The 18,619-nt window shown below is 43.7% G+C and overlaps 1 protein-coding gene across 2 annotated transcripts in view; it reads right to left on the reverse strand.

The window, feature by feature from the left end:
• The window catches only part of DGKI (diacylglycerol kinase iota), a 292,586-nt gene that overhangs the window by 257,261 nt on the left and 16,706 nt on the right, over positions 1-18,619 (reverse strand). For both annotated transcript variants that reach the window (XM_040438414.1, XM_040438411.1), the window contains exons 4-5: positions 8,132-8,206; positions 7,817-7,873 (exon numbers count right to left, since the gene is read on the reverse strand). In XM_040438414.1, the coding sequence (XP_040294348.1) occupies positions 7,817-7,873; positions 8,132-8,206 (132 nt within the window). The remainder of the gene's footprint in view (positions 1-7,816; positions 7,874-8,131; positions 8,207-18,619) is intronic.

Below are 18,619 nucleotides of genomic sequence, written 5' to 3' on the forward strand. Positions count from 1 at the left end.
GTTGCATCAAAAGGGGCATAGATGCCCGTGATAAGAACATAGTCCTACCACTTTACAAATCACTAGTCAGACCACACATGGAGTACTGTGTACAGTTCTGGGCTCCTGTGAACAAGGCAGACATAGCAGAGCTGGAGAGGGTTCAGAGGAGGGCAACTAAAGTAATAACTGGAATGGGGGGGACTACAGTACCCTGAACGATTATCAAAATTAGGGTTATTAACTTTAGAAAAAAGACGACTGAGGGGAGATCTAATTAATATGTATAAATATATAAGGGTCAGTACAGAGATCTATCCCATCATCTATTTATTCCCAGGACTGTGACTGTGACGAGGGGACATCCTCTGCGTCTGGAGGAAAGAAGGTTTGTACACAAACATAGAAAAGGATTCTTTACGGTAAGAGCAGTGAGACTATGGAACTCTCTGCCTGAGGAGGTGGTGATGGTGAGTACAATAAAGGAATTCAAGAGGGGCCTGGATGTGTTTCTGGAGCGTAATAATATTACAGGCTATGGCTACTAGAGAGGGGTCGTTGATCCAGGGAGTTATCTGATTGCCTGATTTTAGTCGGGAAGGAATTTTTTTCCCCTTAAGTGGGGAAAATTGGCTTCTACCTCACAGTTGTTTTTTTTTTGCCTTCCTCTGGATCAACTTGCAGGATAACATGCCGAACTGGATGGACAGATGTCTTTTTTCAGCCTTATAAACTATGTTACTGTGAAACACCTAGCCTAGTTTGTGTAAAAGATTAAAGTTGAATCCTAAAATTAGTGTACTCCTTTGACCACCAACTTTATTGAGACATGACTTTGTTTGTTGATACCAAGATCCAAATCCTATATATATATATATATATATATATATATATATATATATATATACACACACACTGGAAAAAAATATAAACCCAACACTTTCGGTTTCGCTCCCATTTTGCATGAGCTGAACTCAAAGAGCTGAAACATTTTCTACATACACAAAAGACCCGTTACTCTCAAATATTGTTCACAAATATTTCTAAATCTGTGTTAGTGAGCACTTCTCCTTTGCCGAGATAATCCATCCCTCCTCACAGGTGTGACATATCAAGGTGCTGATTAGACAGCATCAATATTGCACAGGTGTGCTTTAGACTTCCCACAATAATAGGACACTTTGAAATGTGCACAGCTTTGCCTTAATGGGGGGGTCAGAAAACCAGTCAGTATCTGGTGTGGCCACCATTTGCCTCACGCAGTGCAACACATCTCCGTCGCATAGAGTTGATCAGGTTGTTGATTGTGGCCTGTGGAATGTTGGTCCACTCCTCTTTAATACCTGTGTGAAGTCACAGAATATTGTCAGGAACTGGAACACGCTGTCGTATACGCCGATCCAGAGCATCCCAAACATGCTCAATGGGTGACATGTCCGGTGAGTACGCTGGCCATCCAAGAACTGGGATGTGTTCAGCTTCCAGGAATTCTGTACAGATCCTTGCAATATAGGGCCGTGCATTATCATGCTGCAACATGAGGTGATGGTCGTGGATGAATGGCACAACAATGGGCCTCAGGATCTCATCACGGTATATCTGTACATTCAAAAGTCCATCAATAAAATGCAACTGTGTTCGTTGTCCATAACATACGCCTGCCCATACAATAACCCCACCGTCACCATGGGCCACTTGATCCACAATGTTGACGTCAGCAAACCGCTCACCCACACGACGCCACATACGCTGTCCGCCATCTGCCCTGAACAGTGAAAATCGGGACTCATCCGTTAACAGAACGCCTCTCCAATGCGCCAGACGCCATTAAATGTGAGCATTTGCCCACTCAAGTCGGTTACGACGATGAACTGCAGTGAGGTCCAGACCCCGATGAGGACGACGAGCATGCAGATGAGCTTCCCTGAGACAGTTTCGGACAGTTTGTGCAAAAATTCTTTGGTTATGCAAACCGATTGTTGCTGCAGCTGTCCGGGTGGCTGGTCTCAGACGATCATGGAGGTGAACATGCTGGATGTGGAGGTCCTGGGCTGGTGTGGTTACACGTGGTCTGTGGTTGTGCGGCCGGTTGGATGTACTGCCAAATTCTGTGAAACGCCTTTGGAGACGGCTTATGGTAGAGAAATAAACATTCACTGCACAGGCAACAGCTCTGGTAGACATTCCTGCAGTCAGCATGCCAATTGCACGATCCCTCAAATGTTGCAACATCTGTGGCATTGTGCTGTGTGATCAAACTGCACATTTCAGAGTGGCCTTTATTCTGGGCAGTGTAAGGCACACCCGTGCAATATTGATGCTGTCTAATCAGCACCTTGATATGCCACACCTGTGAGGTGGGATGGATTATCTCGGCAAAGGAGAAGTGCTCACTAACACAGATTTAGACAGATTTGTGAACAATATTTGAGATTAATGGGTCTTTTGTGTATGTAGAAAATGTTTCAGATCTTTGAGTTCACCTAATGCAAAATGGGAGCAAAACTGAAAGTGTTGCGTTTATATTTTTGTTTAGTGTATATACAGTATATATACATATATATATATATATATATATATATATATATATATATATACACAGTGGATATAAAAACACCCCTGTTAAAACGTCAGGTTTCTGTGATGTGAAAAAATTAGACAAAGATAAATCATTTCAGAACTTTTTCCACCTTTAATGTGACCTATAAACCACTCAATTGAAAAACAAACTGAAAATATAAAAATAAAATAATATGGTTGCATAAGTGTGCACACCCTTAAACTAATACTTTGTTGAAGCACCTTTTGATTTTATTACAGCACTCAGTCTTTTTGCGTATTAGTCTATCAGCATGGCACATTTTGACTTGGCAAGATTTGCCCACTCTTCTTTGCAAAAACACTTCAAATCTGTCAGATTGCGAGGGCATCTCCTGTGCACAGCCCTCTTCCGATCACCCCACAGATTTTCAATCGGATTCAGGTCTGGGCTCTGGCTTGGCCATTCCAAAACTTTAATCTTCTTCTGGTGAAGTCATTCCTTTGTTGATTTGGATGTATGCTTTGGGTAGTTGTCATGCTGAAAGATGAAGTTCCTCTTCATGTTCAGCTTTCTAGCAGAAGCCTGAAGGTTTTGTGACAATATTGACTGGTATTTTGAACTGTTCATAATTCCCTCTAACTTAACTAAGGCCCCAGTTCGGGCTGAAGAAAAACAGACCCTTGGCATGATGCTGCCATCACCATGCCTCACTGTGGGTATGGTGTTCTTTTGGTGATATGCAGTGTTGTTTTTGGGCCAAACATATCTTTTGGAATTATGGCCAAAAAGTTCAACCTTGGTTTCATCAGACCATAACACTTTTTCCCACATGCTTTTGGGAGACTTCAGATATGTTTTTGCAAAATGTAGCCTGGCTTGGATGTTTTTCTTTGTAAGAAAAGGTTTTCATCTTGCCACTCTACCCCATAGCCCAGATATATGAAGAATACAGGAGATTGTTGTCATATGTACCACACAGCCAGTACTTGCCAGATAATACTGCAGCTCCTTTAATGTTGCTGTAGGCCTCTTGGTAGCCTCCCAGACCAGTTTTCTTCTTGTCTTTTCATCAATTTTGGAGGGGCGTCCAGTTCTTGGTAATGTCACTGTTGTGCCATATTTTCTCCACTTGATGATGACTGTCTTCACTATGTTCCATGGTATATCTAATGCCTTGGAAATTCTTTTGTACCCTTCTCCTGACTGATACCTTTTAACAATGAGATCCCTCTCATGCTTTGGAAGCTCTCTGTGGACCATGGCTTTTGCTGTGGGATGTGACTAAGGAAATTTCAGGAAAGACCAACTAGAGCAGCTGAACTTTATTTGGGGTTAATCAGAGGCACTTTAAATGATGGCCGGTGTATGCTGACTCCTATTTAACATGATTTTGAATGTGATTGCTTAAAGGGAATCTGTCACCTGCTTTTACCATTTTAAGCTGGCACCATCGCTATGTTGACTAAAGTACCTTATTTCCAGCAGTCTTCTTTTTACTTTATTTCGTTTTGTAGTTTTGATATAAAAGCGCTTTTTATGTTATGCTAATTAGGGTCCAAGATGCCCAGAGGGGCGTTTTTTTCACTCTCCGGTGCCCAGTGACGCCCCCCTGCAGTGCCCAGCCCGCCTTAATTTGAATTCCAAGAACGCCTCCTGATCATCAAATAACCTCCCACAGCCCCGGCAAACGGTTCCGCCCCCTCCCCACGTCATAGTCTACCTTATAGAAATGCCCCGTCCTTCTTCCTGTCTGCGGCCAGAAAACTCGCGCAGGCGCAGTACTGCCAGCGGCCTGCGCGATCATCAACGTCCTGAGGGCAACAGCGCTCAGGTCACATCACTGGGCTCGGCGCATGCCCAGTGAGACTTTTGAGGCTGTTATGCAACCACATTATTTTAGTTTTTTTGCCTCCACCTAAAAGATTTCAGTTTGTTTTTCAATTGAGTTGTACAGTTTATAGGTCACATTAAAGGTGGAAAAAGTTCTGAAATGATTTATCTTTGTCTCATTTTTTTTACAGCACAGAAACCTGACATTTTAACAGGGGTATATATATATACATACATACATATATATATATATATATATATATATATATATACAGTACAGACCAAAAGTTTGGACACACCTTCTCATTCAAAGAGTTTTCTTTATTTTCATGACTATGAAAATTGTAGATTCACACTGAAGGCATCAAAACTATGAATTAACACATGTGGAATTATATACATAACAAACAAGTGTGAAACAACTGAAAATATGTCATATTCTAGGTTCTTCAAAGTAGCCACCTTTTGCTTTGATTACTGCTTTGCACATTATATAATTCCACATGTGTTAGTTCATAGTTTTGATGCCTTCATAGTCATGAAAATAAAGAAAACTCTTTGGATGAGAAGGTGTGTCCAAACTTTTGGTCTGTACTGTATGTATATATATATATATATATATATATATATATATACACAGTACAGACCAAAAGTTTGGACACACCTTCTCATTCAAAGAGTTTTCTTTATTTTTCATGACTATGAAAATTGTAGATTCACACTGAAGGCATCAAAACTATGAATTAACACATGTGGAATTATATACATAACAAACAAGTGTGAAACAACTGAAAATATGTCATATTCTAGGTTCTTCAAAGTAGCCACCTTTTGCTTTGATTACTGCTTTGCACACTCTTGGCATTCTCTTGATGAGCTTCAAGAGGTAGTCACCTCAAATGGTCTTCCAAAAGTCTTGAAGGAGTTCCCAGAGAGGCTTAGCACTTGTTGGCCCTTTTGCCTTCACTCTGCGGTCCAGCTCACCCCAAACCATCTCGATTGGGTTCAGGTCCGGTGACTGTGGAGGCCAGGTCATCTGGCGCAGCACCCCATCACTCTCCTTCATGGTCAACTAGCCCTTACTTTCAAAGTTTTCCCAATTTTTCGGCTGACTGACTGACCTTCATTTCTTAAAGTAATGATGGCCACTCGTTTTTCTTTACTTAGCTGCTTTTTTCTTGCCATAATACAAATTCTAACAGTCTATTCAGTAGGACTATCAGCTGTGCATCCACCTGACTTCTCCTCAACGCAACTGATGGTCCCAACCCCATTTATAAGGCAAGAAATTCCACTTATTAAACCTGACAGGGCACACCTGTGAAGTGAAAACCATTTCAGGGGACTACCTCTTGAAGCTCATCAAGAGAATGCCAAGAGTGTGCAAAGCAGTAATCAAAGCAAAAGATGGCTACTTTGAAGAACCTAGAATATTACATATTTTCAGTTGTTTCACACTTGTTTGTTATGTATATAATTCCACATGTGTTAATTCATAGTTTTGATGCCTTCAGTGTGAATCTACAATTTTCATAGTCATGAAAATAAAGAAAACTCTTTGAATGAGAAGGTGTGTCCAAACTTTTGGTCTGTACTGTATATATAGTATATATATATATATATATATATATATATATATATATATATATTTAAAGGGGTTCTCCAAGGTTTTGTAGAACTAAACAGGGAGCACAGAGCAGTGTAAAATTAAAAAGAAAAAAATTTTCACTGAAATTTAAAATGTCGTATTGGTTCCACACTGCTACTCCCCGTCATTTCGTTTTACGTTCTCCACTGGGCCTACAGCAGTCATGTGCCATTCATAGTTTCTATGCCTACTGCAGCCAATCGCTGTCCTCAGCAGTGATGTGCTATTTATGCATACTTGATTGTTAAGGCCAGTGGCTGTAGTGGGTCACTGGACTGATGAAAGTGACGTGATCCATACAGACCCAGCTTGCATCGGACGAGAGGTAAGGACTGAAAATCTTGCAGGGGGCTATCAGGACATTTTAAAAGCGAGTAAGGAGTTTTTAATATTACACTGCCCCAGCTCCCTGCTTTAATTTAGAAAATCTTAGAGAACTCCATTAAAAGTTAACATACTGCCTGCCTACAGCCACCACTAGAGGGAGCTTAGAAGCTTAAAGGGGTTGGCAAATATCATACATTGAGGGCATATTGCTAGGATAAGCCCCCAATGTCTGATAGGTGCGGGTCCCACCTCTGGGACTCGCACCTATCTCTAGAACAGATCCCGCAAAGTGAAGGAGAGCAGACTGTGTAGCTGCCCTCTATTCATTTCTATGGGACTGCTGAAAATAGCCAAATGTTCTAGTGACATGTGCGGGTCCCAGAGGTAAGACCCACAACTATCAGACATTGGGGACATATCCTACCGATATGCCCCCAATGTATCAGATGGGCCAACCCCTTTAAAACAGTATGCTATAAGCTCCCTACCTCTTTTCACCACAACCTGATGTCAAGAGATGGCCACCATTTAATGTTTCACATAATGTATTGATAAACTTTTTAAAAATGATTTATGGTGTGGAATTATAAAAAAAATATTTCTGCTGTTTTTACAGTATCCAGTGTGAGGTAAAAACTACATATTAACTTTAGTCCACAAGTAAACACAATTATGGAGGTACTAAATTTATATAGCTATGCTTTAGTACTAAATAAAAAATTGCCTTGTGTTGCTGAATTCTGCGACACATAACCTTTTATTCTTCTGTTGGTAAAGCTGCATGAGGGTTTGTTTTTGCAGTAGGGATGGTGTGCGCTATATAAAGTATATATCGGGAAGGGGTTAAACACAATGGTTGTAAATTGGGAAGGGAATTGTTACTGCATCCGTTACATGACTGTTGCTTGAGTTTCCCATTACCTTGTACAGGAAAGCAATACAAGCATCACGCATTTCATGCCACAGAACCAACTAGCCATCTGGTGGTCCAATAGGCAGCAGAATATAACTATAGATTGTTACATTTATCTATGGCTGGATTCACACACAGTGTTTTGCTGTATTTTTTGCAAAGGATTTTTTTTTAATGATCAGAAACGCAGGGACTAGATGTCATTTTAAAGGCTCTGGGAAACTACTGAAACATCTACATAAACTGTGTTTTTGGCATATTTGTGGTTTGTGGTATTTTTTTTTTTTTGACAATCCAGCATGCTCTGAGTATAGCATTTTTGTGGCATTTTTCCCATTGGCTTCTCTATAGTTCTGGAAAAACACAAATAAAATAAAAATCACCACTAAAAGCACTAGGAAATGCTATTTAAAAAAAAAAAACACATGAAATTCATGGTATTTTTTTTAATTTTTTATAGCGGTTAAAAACACAGAACAAATAGTGGGAGTGAAGGAACCTAAGGCAGATATTCCGGGAAAGTTTATGGACATTTCCTCACCTTCACCTGGGTTATGCAGACTGCAAGCACACTTACCTCTCTTGGAGCTCGAGAGGTCACATCACGAAATGTTGGTTTACACCTAAAATTAATCTGATGTTTCCGTAGAAAAAAAGGCATTTACGTTAGGTAAATAAGCCACATCAATAATGCAAGTCACTGCATAAACTTTGTAGAAAATATTAATTGGATGAAACATTTATTTCTTGTTCATTAATGTACAAGTAATTTCCAGTAGGTTCTGAGATACATTTTAAGGCCATATACCACCCACTCCCTTCTAATCATAAAATATACTTGGAGAAGTTCAGAGGTGATGATATCGCCAGCCAGCAGATGGTGCCAACCTACCTTCTCTAGCTGATCCATACAAGCGACGTGAACCACAATTTTACATGCTGCGCACTTTCTCCGTACGGCTGATTTCTAGTGAAACAAAAAAAGGTAGACAGAAGGTGACCGTGTATATAGTGTGAGGATTGAGGTCTACACGTGGACATTATAGTCAACTCAAAACTATACTCATTGGACTTCAGCATAAGGAACCTACTTTACATTCCTTACTGATGCCTTGGTCAGAGGGTTCAGTCTGCGCACCAAAAGACCAGAGAACGTGAAATACCCACATGGTCAAAAAGCATGTTCAATCCTAAAGTTTCTGAGAGTAGACAGCAAGGATCATCTTTCTGACTACTAATATATACGGCGGTATACATAATACAATATAATTACACACAATATATACTGCCAAGGGTCCTGACAGTGCTTTATGGTGCCCAGATAAATAATGCACAGATTTCATACACAATATACAATATAGGCACAGCGCTCACCTGCTCATCATATGGAAGGCACAGAGGTGCTTGGAACACAGCACCAAAGGTAAATCCAAAAAAGAGGAACAAATTCCAGCTTCCCAATAAAAATGATGGTCTTTATTAAACAAGCGATAAAAACTGTACAAGCGATAAAAATCCTTACTCATGACCACAGATTTCATACACCATCATGCCATGCAGTGCCCAGGGTAGTTAGTGTCATACAGTGCACAGATGAAACTTTACCCACATAGAGAAATACAGCTTCCAGAGAACATTTTACTTTCCCCACACAGATGAGTAATGCCCACACAGTATCGTTTGCCACATATTGTCAAACAGCCCCCATTCAGAACTACAGAGTGCCCACATAGTGTTAAAGGGGTTGTCCTATGAAAAAACACCCCAGAGTTGTGTTACTACACGCCTCTATCCCGCTACTATCTTCTAAGAGCCTTTATACTGTCTTCAGATATAATTTACATTATGTCTTCCACAAATGTGCATACAAAACCATGTTAAATGCAATTGTTCATGTAATTAGCCTGGTTACCAGTAGGTGGCAGCAACACATTGGCAGGTACAAGCTACAGTTTTGTGTATCTGAGCTGGATTGGATTACTCCAGCTAGACCCCCCCCTTCTGTGGAAAGGTGGGCTGGTCAGACATCCTGCAGTATGGGTGGAGAAGGAAGTTAGAGAGTGTAGCTCACCCCCTGCTAGGGGTAGGGTGTGTGTGTGGAGCTAGGTAGGGAAGACAGCAAGGACCTAGTCTCGGCTGAGACTTGGCCATATTCCCAGTCTGAGCACCTTCAGCTCAGCTGGATGAGAAAAGCAGAAACTACAGACAACCTCCAGAGTTCCAGGAAGAAAGCCTCCCCTGAGAATCCATCTGGGAGATAAGTCCAGAGTCCTAGGAGAAGCCAATTACATCTCAGATAGTCTGTCCCCACACATCAGAAGTTACAGATAAGTGCAGAAGCCAATCCTGCCACAGTTACAGAGCTACCAAGCAGACGTTTTATCCTGCAAGCTCCACATTTAAAGCAGAAGTACTCATTCCTGCCAATCATTGTCAAAACCTGCTGGGACCAAGAGACCAAAGCTGTATACCGCTTGGATGCAAGTAAAGAAACGTTTGAACTTCATCTAAAGGTCTGGACCTCATTTCTTCTGCCAAGTTCCTCTATTACTCCTACTATCACTACACTCAAATTTATTGCAAGTGAGCCAGGAAGCCAGGAGTCCGGCCGTACCCAGGTAGGAGACACCGTGACACAACTAATATCAAGCTATAGAGACATTATAGGCCATTACACCACTCTGGCATTCCTAATCTGGGACGTGCGTAATAAAACCTTGAAAGGGCCCTGGGATAGTACCCTGCGCATGCTGCAATTGGCGTCACAAACAAATTCAGGTTATTGTATCCATCCGTACCTGGCCACTGCACATGTAATAAAAAATTGAGTACAGCCACTGAGTTATTCAATGAAATCTAGCTGTACAGTGCCACATGCTGTTTGCCCTTTTTTAATGCACCGCCACGCTTCCTTATGCAGGGAGGTGGCTGGCTTGCGTTCCAGTCTTTGTGGTGTGAAATAACTCTAAGTTTAGTCCTCGTTCACACCAGATGATTCTGTCCAGAATGCACTACATTGTGGCCGGCTCACTATGTTGTGGGGCAGGAGGGGGCGTGACGATCCATTGAAGTGAATGGCACCGTAGCCACAGCCGCAGGCGATCGAATGCATGGGACAATTATGCCTGAGGTCCTGTCAAAATGCTGTATGCAGCATTTTGTTTGGACTGGACCGCAGACATAATGTGCCTTGCGATCCTGTGCAGCTGATCGCATTGCAGCCGTTGGGCATGGTTATGGTGCCAATCACTTCAACAGACCATTACGCCCCCTCCTGCCCCACAATATAGTTAGCCGGCCGCAATGCAGTGCAGTGCATTCTGGACAGAATCAAGTCGGAACACACTGCCTGGTGTGAACGAGGCCTTAAAGGGCTTCTGTCACCCCCCCATTTTTAGGCTAATTAAAATCCTTATAGTGCGATTATTCAATATATGGTGCTCTTACCTTTTTCTGTGGCTTAGTTTCTTTAAAAACCGCACTTTTATAATATGTTAATTACCTCGCTACCAGCAAGTAGGGCGGTTACTTGCTTGTAGCCGCCGCATCCTCCTTTCAAAAAAACGCCCCATCCTCCTGTTGATTGACAGGGCCAGCGAGCGCTCTCCTCCTCCGGCTGGCCCTGTCTGCAATTCAAATCCCGTGCCTGCGCCTTATGTGTCTTCATTCGGCGCAGGCGCTCTGAGAGAAGGACGCTCGCTTCCTCAGCACTCCCTCAGTGCGCCTGCGCCTCTGACGTCACCTCTAAACCCGAAAGAGAAGACGTCATCGGCGCAGGCGCACTGAGGGAGTGCTGAGGAAGCGAGCGTCCTTCTCTCAGAGCGCCTGCGCCGAATGAAAGCAATTAGTTTAGTGCACACTCTTGCTCTTAGCACATGACCATGGTATTAGCTATACCTTCACTCGAGCTTACCTTTTTCTTGAATCCCTTCCAATGAACTCTCTACTCCTTATCCCAACCAAATAACCACAACAACCACGGTTCGGATTTAAATCGGCCACAGCAGTCGTTATTTTTTATTAAATACATAAATAAATAACCACATAACAGTTAAATAACACAAAACTATAATTAACCCCTGGCGAGGGAGGTCCTAGAAGCCCCAAATAACCATAACCAACAAACCACAACCGTCCGGCGACTCCATCTTACCCCCAGCCGTTAAACCCAGCTCGGAGGCAACCTTGATGGACGCCTTAAATTCCTCCAATCCCGATCCTCTATGAGAGTCCAGCCCTTCCCGTGGGGCCCTCCCAATCTCACATATCAGTATATTTTATCCAACTTCGAGGACCTCCCCCACCTCCCGACTGCCGCGACTGCCCCCCTTTCCATCTTATTTACGCAAGCCCACTCAACATTGTCCATTACCAATACTAACTGTCTCCCCCCCACAAAGTTGCCAATTGGCGGGTGGGTGGGCGTTTGCCTGCTTCTCAAAATGGCTTTCCCTCACCTTCTCCTACCTGGCTCCGCCCCCCCCCCCCGTTACCATGCCCACAGCTCCACCCCTCTTCTCTCAGCTCAATTTTAACCCTATCTGCTCTCCCTTGTTTCTAAACCATGTTCATGCTGGCCTACCCCTACCGCTGCGCTCCAAGTCCGGCCTTACTTTACTACCCGTAACTGTAGGTGGTTTAGGCAAATTAGCTGCTGATGTGGCATGGAAAGGACCCCCCTCACCTTCCGAGTTTGACAACACCTGCAGAAAGGGGGACCTCTGAGGGATGCTGGCAGAGTTGAGAGTTCTATCAATGCCCCTGGCTCTGTAACGTCTCTGTCACTGCTCCTCCCCCCGAGCCGGAGACGTGACAGAACCTTTCATTGCTCCACCCCTCCAGCTCTGTCATTTCTTCTTCCCCACGCTGTCACTACACCACGCCCCACGGATGGTCAGTATATTTTACTATTATTTACACTCTTGGTCAGCATTTGTATGGCACTTTGCACTTTATCTTTCTGCATTGGTTCGTATGTATATATTGGATTGTCATTTAGGATAGGGTTTAAACCGTATATACTTTTTTCCTTTTACTAATCACCCGTCCCAGCACCCCTATGGTTGTATTGTGTAGTTAATATATACAGTGGATATAAAAAGTCTACACACCCCTTTTAAAATGTCAGGTTTCTGTGATGTAAAAAAATGAGACAAAGATAAATCATTTCAGAACTTTTTCCACCTTTAATGTGACTTATAAACTGTACAACTCAATTGTAAAACAAACTGAAATCTTTTAGGTGGAGGGAAGAAACAATATAAAAATAAAATAATATGGTTGCATAAGTGTGGACACCCTTAAACTAATACTTTGTTGAAGCACCTTTTTATTTTATTACAGCACTCAGTCTTTTGGGGTATGAGTCTATCAGCATGGCACAGTTTGACTTGGCAAGATTTGCCCACTCTTCTTTGCAAAAACACCAAGACCAACTAGAGCAGCTGAACTTTATTTGGGGTTAATCAGAGGCACTTTGAATGATGGCCGGTGTATGCTGACTCCTATTTACCATGATATTGAATGTGATTGCTTAATTCTGAACACAGCTACATCCCCAGTTATAAGAGGGTGTGCACACTTATGCAACCACATTATTTTAGTTTGTTTTTGTTTTTTTCCCTCCACCTAAAAGATTTCAGTTTGTTTTTCAATTGAGTTGTACAGTTTATAGGTCACATTAAAGGTGGAAAAAGTTCTGAAATGATTTATCTTTGTCTCATTTTTTTTACAGCACAGAAACCTGACATTTTAACAGGGGTGTGTAGACTTTTTATATCCACTGTACATGTTACCCAGATATATGGTTCTTCCTGTTCCTGTGTATTTTATCCACAGTTTTTATATGTAATTAACTAAGTTGTGGAAATAAATCAGAATATTTACTACAGGGCTCGACAAATCCCAGGCGCCAGGTCACCATGCTTGAAAATAGGCCCAGCACACCAGCAGCGGGGTGCAGCCACTGGAGGGTTAAGACCACGAGCAAAATGAAAATATTTTTTTTTTTATCACTTGCGTCCAGGCTCGAACTGCCACCCTGCCCGGACCCCTCATCTTTCGGCTCCATCGTGGTTTCGCTACTCTCTCTCGCCGTCTATCGATTGCAGCGTGCTGATGTCGCCATGCGTCACCTTCAGGGCAGTTGAAAATGGCAAAGCCTTTACCGGAGCCTGGCCGATACTTATGTGATAACTATCCGGCAGACATCAGAGCCCGTGTCCCGGTGAGAGAGCCTCGGCGGAGGAAGAGGAGTTAGTGCAGGGGAGGCAGAGTGGGAGCACAGGTAGCGGCGCTGCACTCGCTGACAAGTGGAGGAAAGACAATCAGCCCATCATCCTCCTGCTGTATACAGCAGGGGACATGATCGGGCAGGGCAACATCCCTGGGCACCAAGTGCTGCCAGGTCCCTGCACTGCTGGCTCTGCGGCGGTAAATGATGCGCTCTGCACTTATCCGCCAGGCTCAAAGTTTGTGATGTCTGCCTGCTGCAACCAAGTTGGCCTCGAGCATGGCCATGAACCCAGCGGGGAGCCGCATACCTGCTGCCGTCATTATGCCGGAGCTTCTGCTAGCCACAACTGGTGGCTATTCCTGCACCGTGCTCCATCCCTGCAGTTACCATTCGGCCATTTCTTAGTTCTGTCCCTTTCTAGGAAAGCTGGGTGACAGCCTGTATACAACACAGAAAGCCGTGTGGCAGCTCCTAGGAGAGCTGTGTGGTATACAGGCTGTCTGTCACCCAGCTTTCCTGGTCTCCTGAGGAGAATATATCTCAGTATAGGAACATTTAGATACGTTATCATATGATTTACCCATTCAGGAGTCTTGGAAAGCTGGGTTGCAGCTCCTATGAGAACTAGGACTACTGAATGGCCAAATCATCTGATAACTTCTCTATATGTTCCCGTACTGAGATATGTTCTCCTCAGGAAAGCTGGGTGACAGACTGTATACCACACAGTTCTCCTAGGAGCTGCCATAAGACTCCTGTATGGCTAAATCCTCTGATAACTTCTCTATATGTTCCCATACTGAGATATATTCTCCTCAGGAAAGCTGGGTGACAGGCTGTATACCACACAGTTCTCCTAGGAGCTGCCATAAGACTCCTGAAGGGCTAAATCCTCTGATAACTTCTCTATATGTTCCCGTACTGAGATATATTCTCCTCAGAAAAGCTGGGTGACAGACTGTATACCACACAGGTCTCCTAGGAGCTGCCATAAGACTCCTGTATGGCTAAATCATCTGATAACTTCTCTATATGTTCCCATACTGAGATATGTTCTCCTCAGGAAAGCTGGATGACAGGCTGTATACCACACAGTTCTCCTAGGAGCTGCCATAAGGCTCCTGAATGGCTAAATCCTCTGATAACTTCTCTATATGTTCCCGTAGTGAGATATGTTCTCCTCAGGACTAGGAGACCAGGAAAGCTTGGTGACCATCCATGAGAGAGCTGGAAGGCCCCTCAGTATTCCTAGGGTAATTCCAATGGAAAGATTTTCCACAGAGGATTACCTGTTGTGGAGTTTTATCAAACTCTACATGTAGCATGTGGAATTCAGCCACGATCAGTTACACGTGGTAAACTCATATATGACCACGGTGCGGATTTGATATGTGCACAGTAGGTTCATTTCCGTGTGGATTTTATGAAGTGTGGGGATTTTTGGTAAAATCTTATCCATTTTGCTGGTATTTGCTGTAATACGCTGTGGATTTCATAGCTGCAGTTCTATGAGATGAATGATGAGCCCGGACCAATCATCCTGGGGAAGGGATCTCCGTTCTGTCAGCTGCAGCACAAGGATCATACACACAGTGACCTCACAGCGCAGGTATTATACATACAGTGACGTCACAGCGCAGGGGTTATACACACAGTGACGTCACAGCGCAGGGATTATACACACAGTTACGTCACAGCGCAGGGATTATACATACAGTGACGTCACAGCGCAGGGGTTATACACACAGTGACGTCACAGCGCAGGGATTATACACACAGTGACGTCACAGCGCAGGGATTATACATACAGTGACCTCACAGCGCAGGGATTATACATACAGTGACGTCACAGCGCAGGGGTTATACACACAGTGACGTCACAGCGCAGGGGTTATACACACAGTGACGTCACAGCGCAGGGATTATACATACAGTGACGTCACAGCGCAGGGATTATACACACAGTGACGTCACAGCGCAGGGATTGTACACACAGTGACGTCACAGCGCAGGGATTATACACACAGTGACGTCACAGCGCAGGGATTATACACACAGTGACGTCACAGCGCAGGGATTATACACACAGTGACGTCACAGCACAGGGATTATACACACAGTGACATCACAGCGCAGGGATTATATACACAGTGACGTCACAGCGCAGGGATTTTACATACAGTGACGTCACAGTACACTGATAAACACTGAGGAGATGCGGCACACAGTGACGTCACAGTACACTGATAAACACTGAAGAGATGCGGCACACAGTGACGTCACAGTACACTGATTATAAACACTGAAGAGATGCGGCACACAGTGACGTCACACTACACTGATTATAAACACTGAAGAGATGCGGCACACAGTGACGTCACAGTACACTGATTATAAACACTGAAGAGATGCGGCACACAGTGACGTCACAGTACACTGATTATAAACACTGAAGAGATGTGGCACACAGTGACGTCACAGTACACTGATAAACACTGAGGAGATGCGGCACACAGTGACGTCACAGTATTCTGATAAACACTGAAGAGATGTGGCACACAGTGACGTCACAGTACACTGATAAACACTGAGGAGATGCGGCACACAGTGACGTCACAGTATTCTGATAAACACTGAAGAGATGTGGCACACAGTGACGTCACAGTACACTGATTATAAACACTGAAGAGATGTGGCACACAGTGACATCACAGTACACTGATAAACACTGAGGAGATGCGGCACACAGTGACGTCACAGTACTCTGATAAACACTGAAGAGATGTGGCACACAGTGACGTCACAGTACACTGATAAACACTGAGGAGATGCGGCACACAGTGACGTCACAGTATTCTGATAAACACTGAAGAGATGTGGCACACAGTGACAACACAGTAAACTGATAAACACTGAGGAGATGCGGCACACAGTGACGTCACAGTATTCTGATAAACACTGAAGAGATGTGGCACACAGTGACGTCACAGTACACTGATTATAAACACTGAGGAGATGCGGCACACAGTGACGTCACAGTACAATGATAAACACTGAAGAGATGTGGCACACAGTGACGTCACAGTACTCTGATAAACACTGAAGAGATGTGGCACACAGTGACGTCACAGTACACTGATTATAAACACTGAAGAGATGCGGCACACAGTGACGTCACAGTACACTGATTATAAACACTGAGGAGATGCGGCACACAGTGACGTCACAGTACTCTGATAAACACTGAAGAGATGTGGCACACAGTGACGTCACAGTACACTGATTATAAACACTGAAGAGATGTGGCACACAGTGACGTCACAGTACACTGATTATAAACACTGAGGAGATGCGGCACACAGTGACGTCACAGTACAATGATAAACACTGAGAAGATGCGGCACACAGTGACGTCACAGTACAATGATAATAAACACTGAGGAGATGCGGCACACAGTGACGTCACAGAACACTGATTATAAAGACTGAGGAGATGTGGCACACAGTGACGTCACAGTACACTGATAAACACTGAGGAGATGCGGCACACAGTGACGTCACAGTACAATGATAAACACTGAGGAGATGCGGCACACAGTGACGTCACAGTACACTGATTATAAACACTGAAGAGATGCGGCACACAGTGACGTCACAGTACACTGATTATAAACACTGAGGAGATGCGGCACACAGTGACGTCACAGTACACTGATTATAAACACTGAGGAGATGCGGCACACAGTGACGTCACAGTACACTGATTATAAACACTGAAGAGATGCGGCACACAGTGACGTCACAGTACACTGATTATAAACACTGAAGAGATGTGGCACACAGTGACGTCACAGTACACTGATAAACACTGAGGAGATGCGGCACACAGTGACGTCACAGTATTCTGATAAACACTGAAGAGATGTGGCACACAGTGACAACACAGTACACTGATAAACACTGAGGAGATGCGGCACACAGTGACGTCACAGTATTCTGATAAACACTGAAGAGATGTGGCACACAGTGACGTCACAGTACACTGATTATAAACACTGAGGAGATGCGGCACACAGTGACGTCACAGTACAATGATAAACACTGAAGAGATGTGGCACACAGTGACGTCACAGTACTCTGATAAACACTGAAGAGATGTGGCACACAGTGACGTCACAGTACACTGATTATAAACACTGAAGAGATGCGGCACACAGTGACGTCACAGTACACTGATTATAAACACTGAGGAGATGCGGCACACAGTGACGTCACAGTACTCTGATAAACACTGAAGAGATGTGGCACACAGTGACGTCACAGTACACTGATTATAAACACTGAAGAGATGTGGCACACAGTGACGTCACAGTACACTGATTATAAACACTGAGGAGATGCGGCACACAGTGACGTCACAGTACAATGATAAACACTGAGGAGATGCGGCACACAGTGACGTCACAGTACAATGATAATAAACACTGAGGAGATGCGGCACACAGTGACGTCACAGAACACTGATTATAAAGACTGAGGAGATGTGGCACACAGTGACGTCACAGTACACTGATAAACACTGAGGAGATGCGGCACACAGTGACGTCACAGTACAATGATAAACACTGAGGAGATGCGGCACACAGTGACGTCACAGTACACTGATTATAAACACTGAAGAGATGCGGCACACAGTGACGTCACAGTACACTGATTATAAACACTGAGGAGATGCGGCACACAGTGACGTCACAGTACAATGATAAACACTGAGGAGATGCGGCACACAGTGACGTCACAGTACAATGATAATAAACACTGAGGAGATGCGGCACACAGTGACGTCACAGAACACTGATTATAAAGACTGAGGAGATGTGGCACACAGTGACGTCACAGTACAATGATAATAAACACTGAGGAGATGCGGCACACAGTGACGTCACAGTACAATGATAAACACTGAGGAGATGCGGCACACAGTGACGTCACAGTACACTGATAATAAACACTGAGGAGATGCGGCACACAGTGACGTCACAGTACACTGATAATAAACACTGAGGAGATGTGGCACACAGTGACGTCACAGTACACTGATAATAAACACTGAGGAGATGTGGCACACAGTGACGTCACAGTACA

Source organism: Bufo bufo, chromosome 1 (genome assembly GCF_905171765.1).
Source record: "Bufo bufo chromosome 1, aBufBuf1.1, whole genome shotgun sequence".
Lineage (NCBI taxonomy): Eukaryota > Metazoa > Chordata > Amphibia > Anura > Bufonidae > Bufo > Bufo bufo.